The following is a 6,537-nucleotide window of genomic DNA, read 5'->3' as shown; positions in this document are numbered from 1 at the left end:
AGAGATGCTGTTAGAAGAGTTAAATGTGGTAAAAAAAATAAAATAAAATAAAAATAAAAAATGTAAATAAAATAAAAACTAACTAGAAGAAAGCCAGAGAGTGGGCCATCTACATCCTTGATTTGCCCACTCAGTACATAACCCTAGCTCTCCAGGGTAATCTTCCTTCACCAACAAAATAATTTGTTTTCAGCAACAAAACAATTTTGCAAATCCCTCTCTATTCAGAAAGCTGAGGTTAAGAGTTTCAAAGTTGAAAAGTTCTCTGATGCACTCACATAAAGACATCTCCTACACTGATCATGATGTAAAGCCAGTGGCACTGACACTGCAGCTTGTGCTCCTGAGAAAGCAGTCTTCAGTGATTCCGCATCTGAACTCAGCTCTCTTATTGTGGATGGGCTAATTTTCACCCCTACAGTGCAGTGTTTACAAGATAAGGCAAAAACAATAACTCAGAGTTGGGGCAGTTATGAGAAAGGTAGCATGATAAACTGGCAATCAGAAAGGATCGAAGGAATGTGAAATTTCTCTTGATCGAGAAATTACAAAACGCCTTTACAAATGAATGTAAATGAATATTTTATTAGATTTTATAATAACATTATATGACATTATAAATATTAAAATACATCGCTCTTCAGAGGAGCATCCCTCCACAGAAATGATCCAGTAATAACCTCTTGTGTTTTGAGTGCTCCTACATTCCATCCACATTACCTCTCTACTGTGCTTCTGCCTCCTGGGTCTCCAGACAACTGTGATGAGGAAAAGGTGTGTGATGGTCCCTCTGTCCATTCCCCCGTCCCATCACAGGCTCATCAACACGCCCATTCAAATTCATGCCTGAGGTCTACCCTCTTGGGCGTTGTGCGCTTATCTCTTCTCCGATAAGTCAGTTCCACCGGGACATTAAACGCCAACACAATGAGGAGCTCTTCCCTGGTGCAGAGAACGTGCGAAATGTATAATGCTCTGTGGAGGATTGTAGCTATTTGCTTTTGTACACTGACTCTCAACTGATCTTGTGACAATGATGGACTTTCATACCAGCTGCTTTTTTTTTTTTTTGGGGAGGGGGGTAGTTTGGGATCTGCAGCATTTACAATGAGATGATGTGTTCTGACCAGTCATCAAGAAAATAAACCACATCACAAAAGCTCTGGGCACTAGAAGGCTCCACCACCCCCAACTTTTCCTCTTACTCTCAACCCCCAACTCTCTCCCTAAGGAAAAAAAAGAAAGGAATGTTTCAGTATACGATCTTATTCATGACATTCCCTCATCTGATATAAACAACAAAAAAAAGGCATTCTACACCCCCCAGCATTCTAAGAGAAAAGCAAAACGCAAATGAAGTAAAAAAAAAAAAATCTTCATGATCACTGCATGTCTTGCATTCCTCAGCCCTCCACAGACAGAAGAGACTTTATGGCATTTGCCAAGGAATCTGGACAGAGAGACCCAGCCACGACCTTTAAACAACATTAAAACTTTTCTCCAATCCATAGACAGTTGCTTATCTTTGAATTGTATCCAGTTAGGAATCTATGCTAGGATCGCTTATGTCTAAGATAGGTATTATATCTAACAAGTTATCATCTGAATCTTATCTATGATGTAAAAAATATTTTGAAAGTCTTAGATTTAATACATTTTCGTTTTAATTGTAGACTACGGAGTTAATCCAGAAAGTTATTCAATGTTTAAAATCCACAGTGCCAAAAATGAACGTATAGGCCACTATTTATGCAGTACATCGAGATTTAAGTTTCAGGTTTCAAAATAATTCAACAAGTCCCTTCCAAAATAGATTTAATGCCATTTTTCTTTCCTAGACAGTGAGCGAAGAAGTGGGATATACAGGGGGTCTGAAAGGGGGCGGCACCTTGTTTCAGATTGGTTGCAGTCACAGAGACACGCCCATGGGTGGGGCCTGAGGTTATCTTGAAGCGTCGTTCAAGGGGTACCGCTAGTAGTAGGTCGCCATCGACACGAACGGCTGAAGGACGTCAAGGATCTGAGAACTGTCAACTCTTTCTTCATAAAAAGAAGAAAGAAGAAAAAAAACGCTGGTTCGCACTTTTGGATGCACTCTAAGCCTACTGGTCTGGATTTATTTTTCACTCACTTGATTTATTTTAACTAACTTTAAAACCCAAGTCAACACAATGGGATCCCAGGCATCAAAGGGAGGAGTGGCTGTGGACGGGAAAGCTGCGGCTGGCGACCAGGCTGCCGTGAAAACTAACGGACAGGTAGGCATCGTCCTTCTCCCTTCTCATCCATTCCTCCATGTCGCGACACACCCACATCTAACTAGTGCTTTTGACAAGAATGCTATGCCAAGACTTCTCTACGCTGTGATACGTTTGCCATTGACACAAACGGTCTGATAAAGTGACGTTATTGAGTGAATTTTCGTTAATTAGCTAGGTTAGCTAGCTTTAATGGCATCTTTATTTTTATTTTTTTTTAATATGCATTGGTCGCGCCTTCTTTTTAGACGCGGGAGAGTCAAAATCTCCACCAAGCGAGCCGTTAGGTAGCTACAACCATCGCTCACTACAGTATGCATAAAATGTTAGCTAGCTAGTTACCCCCCATGGAGGCACGTAATGACTGTCAATAAGGTATCACTCTATTAAGGGCATTTCGAGTGCTTGAAGATGCGTGCAAATACTCACATGTGACTTCCGTAAGCGCAAAAGAGGGTATTCAATTTGCACGGTTTTTTTAATGGTGTCTCCTAATTAAAGTCTCCAGGTGCAACCTCCGATAGTCACACGCGTTACATCTTATTGATGTAACAATAATATAGATCCACTACATTAACATACCGTATTGCAGGTCGCGCGGGTTGGAAACCTTACGTTCACGGTTGGTGTCGCGCGTGTCGGCACCGGGCTGGATTTGCAGACGCGTAAGCTCGCAAGTCTAGACATAATAGTAGTAGTAGTAGTAACAGCAGTAGCAGCGAGTCCACATGCATTAAAACGGAAGACAAAATGCATGGAAAAGGATTGAATCTGGTGTTCTTTTGTAAATATGAAAGAAATATTTGTTTAAGATTCTCGTAATGGTTCACCGGACATCATCGATAGAATTGCGAATCGAATTCACCGAAACCACCGCGCGTCGATCGATTTTGGTCTTTTGTCTCAAAAAGCAACAGTCTCAGCTGGGTTTGTGTATTTCGTGGCGGGCGATCGCCCCCACTCGGTAGTTCATGGTGCTGCAAGGCGTCACCTACAAGACTGTACGTAATCAGCAGTCGATGGATTCGTCGACGATTAAAGGGACACAGATGGGGTTAATTGTTAAAAAATGTATTCACGTGTTATTACACAAACATCATCTGTAGGTAAACTCATTATTTACGTGTAGATAAACTTCTACTTTTGTCTCCCCCACCAGGAGAACGGTCATGTTAAAACCAACGGTGACGTCTCTGCAAAAGCAGAGGCAGATTCTGCCGCCACCACCAACGGCTCGGCCGAGGCAGCCAAGGATTCCGGGGTTGGAGCAGGTGATGCCATCGAGCCTGCACCTGCTGCCGAGGGCGATGCGGCCAAACCAGAAGGCGAGGCGACTAAAGAGACACCTAAGAAGAAAAAGAAGAAGTTTTCCCTGAAGAATTCGTTCAAGTTCAAGGGCATATCACTGAAGAAGAGCAAAAAGAGCACTGAGGTGAAGGAGGAGACCGTGACGGCCGCTGCTACTGCTGAGGAAAAGCCCGAGGAGAACGGAGAAGGTGCTGCAGTCGAGGAGAAGGAGGAGGAGGCAAAGGAAGAGGAGACCCCCGCCCCTTCCGAGATCCCCAAGGCAGAGGAAGCCCCGGCCGAGGCTGAGGAGGCTGCAGCCCCCAAAGGAGATGCTGCCGGCGCAGCCGCTGTGGAGCCCACAAAACCGACAGAGGAGACCAACTCGACACCCGCGCCATCTGAACAGAAAGAGTGATTGTACTTCACAAGGACTTTGTGAACTGTTTTTCAAGAAAAGTAAATATATATATAAATATCTATATTTATATATATATATATATATATATACGTGTATATCTATACATATGTATATATACATGGGTATATGTATATGTATATATACACATGTATGTGGGGGGGGACTCCTTGTGCCACTATCTTCAAGATTAATAAGACATGACTAGATTCACTAGTTCACTTCCCTGTAAATGGCTCAAAGATCCTGGGATTCTGAATTTAGACTGATACCACCTGGAATCAGGATATCAACACAGGAGTGAGAGTTGAGTTTGAGAAGGGGATGAAGATGAGGCATCTTTCAAACTCACCACCACAGAGATGCTGTTATATAAGAGGAACATCACCACATAATGACTGTTAAAAATGGAAAAGAAAAAAGACTCACCTACTTTCTACATTCCTATATTTTAACCCAAATTTAAGTATTTTGTGGTGTATAGAGAACCATTTTAAATATCCAGAAGGCTTCATCTTGTTTGTTTGAAATCGCATTTTAATTTTCATCTTGATGAAAATGAAAAAAAAAACAAAAACATTTGAGCTTGCTATGTTCACATTTGAAGTTTTAAAAGAAGCAGAGTTGTTATGTGTGAAATGTGAGCCTTGATCTGCTTTTTTGTCTATGTAAATAAATTTGACCATTTTGTTCTTTATTTTGCTAATGTTAAAAGATGTTACTGGATTTATTGTAAAGTTGATAATGGTAAATAAATGTTGGTTACCTAATTAAGGGTGATAAGTGTTTTGTCCTTCTCTTCAGTTGTGAGGTAGAAACAGACCCTTGCAGACATGTGATTGAACACAGACAGATGAGGGTCATTGTTATAGAGGCTGAGACACTACTAGAGGTGTCAAATACATTTTAAAATGGAAACCTTTGCAAAATGCCAACACCCTTCACCGAGTACAGTGTTAGCTGTTCTTTGTGATCAATTTTTTTACATTTAAATATGAACTTTTTTCTTCCTTTGATAATTAGTCCTAAATGCAAAACTTTAATTAGAATCATCCAATTATAAGAGCTCTAACACACCAGGACTAAATGGAAAAGTCAGCTACTGCCTGGTGAATTACTAAGGAGGACCCAACTTTTGTACCATTTAACTAGAATTTTTATAGTTCAACATGACTTTGCAATAACCAAAGGAACCATTTACCAATGAGGCCCTATTGATCATGAGTGTGCTGCTCTATTTTTTCCCGCCATGTGTAGTGTCATGAAACAAAATTAAACTAAACGCAGTATTTTTGAATCAGATAATCGGGCAAAATATATAGAGGGAAAAAAGTGACAGGTGATGTTAAATGCCATGTGATGTAGCATCAGATAACAGTTCAGTAGCAGTGCCTTGTTTGGTTACAGGTTGTAAATTTGATTAAACATGATTAAATTTCTTTCTTAGAAAAATTGGTTGATAAATGACAATTTTAAGAAAAATTAAACCGTTGCTGGTGTATATATATATATATATATATATATATATATATATATAATGATAGTAATACATCCACTGACACCTGATGGCAACATATGTCTATAATTGACCTCACTGAGAAGGGGTGTGTGTGTGTGTGTATATATATATATATATATATATATATATATATATATATATATATATATATATATATATATATATATATACACACACACACACACACCCCTTCAGATTACCCACAGATTCACCCACAGATTATAGACATATGTTGCCATAAGGTGTCAGTGGATATATTACTATCATTACTAAATAATAGTATTACTACGATGTATTACTAAAATTATTATTCATTATTTAACACACCTATAATGCACTCCAAATATAAGCACTTTTGCTAAAGATAATCAAAAAAGACTATTAAAAAGGCCTTTGTTATTTATCAACTTGATCTTACATGGAAAATTTGAGAGAAATTCAAGAGTTGTTCTAAATGCAGTGAATAGTTTAAATATGGACATACGTCGCCATCAAGTGTCCATTTCTGGTATTACTGCTATGTACACGTAAGGCATGTTGTCAATTGTAATTATTTCAAACAAAAATTATGTTCTCTTTTATAATATTGGAGGTAGTGAAAGAAGGCACTTATAAGGATCTGAGCTCATCCGTTAATTTAAAATCTCAGGTCCTTTAGGGGTCCTGTGTTCTCATGTGGGCTCTGGTCTTCAACACAGGTTATCAAAAGGGTTTATGTCAGACTACAGTACTTAACAAGGTTCATTCTGTGTCCAACATGAACCTGAACATATGCACTAATTTTACTGCTGAAAGAACAAACCATAACCCAATCGTAGCCATATAGACTAAAATCACCTGGTAATATCATGTAGTCCCAAATGCCATGTATCTTACCTAACAAGATTCCCAGATCTTTTAAGAAATGGCTCCATGACAAAACACCTACCCACATACTTCATAATGGATACTGTAAGCCTTGGAAAAGGTTTATTCTCTTGAACAATCTTCCTCACTGTCCTTGGGGTAAAACATACTTGTATTCTGTTTTAGCCAGGCCCTTCAAAACCATAAACCAT

At 39.3% G+C, this 6,537-nt stretch overlaps 1 protein-coding gene and 1 long non-coding RNA gene across 5 annotated transcripts in view; one reads left to right on the top strand and one right to left on the bottom strand.

Annotated features, from left to right (window-relative positions):
• LOC113587717 (uncharacterized) overlaps window positions 1-1,981 on the bottom strand; it is a 6,572-nt gene extending 4,591 nt beyond the window's left edge. For 3 of the 4 annotated variants that reach the window (XR_014118835.1, XR_014118836.1, XR_003411770.3), the window contains exon 1: window positions 721-1,821. This is a non-coding gene — a long non-coding RNA (uncharacterized LOC113587717). Of the gene's footprint in view, window positions 1-720; window positions 1,822-1,888 lie in introns of those variants that run through there. The other variant, XR_014118834.1, reaches the window with a different exon arrangement.
• Window positions 1,982-2,118: 137 nt separating this feature from the next.
• On the top strand, window positions 2,119-4,730 carry marcksl1b (MARCKS-like 1b). The gene is made up of 2 exons (XM_027026531.3): window positions 2,119-2,258; window positions 3,418-4,730. Exons 1-2 carry the CDS (start codon window positions 2,172-2,174, stop codon window positions 3,958-3,960), a joined length of 630 nt encoding a protein of 209 aa, XP_026882332.2. The 5' UTR covers window positions 2,119-2,171; the 3' UTR covers window positions 3,961-4,730.
• The last annotated feature ends 1,807 nt before the right edge of the window (window positions 4,731-6,537 follow it).

This window comes from Electrophorus electricus, chromosome 2 (genome assembly GCF_041902795.1).
Source record: "Electrophorus electricus isolate QZ-2024a chromosome 2, ASM4190279v1, whole genome shotgun sequence".
NCBI lineage: Eukaryota > Metazoa > Chordata > Actinopteri > Gymnotiformes > Gymnotidae > Electrophorus > Electrophorus electricus.
This window is presented reverse-complemented; position numbering and strand designations above follow the sequence as displayed.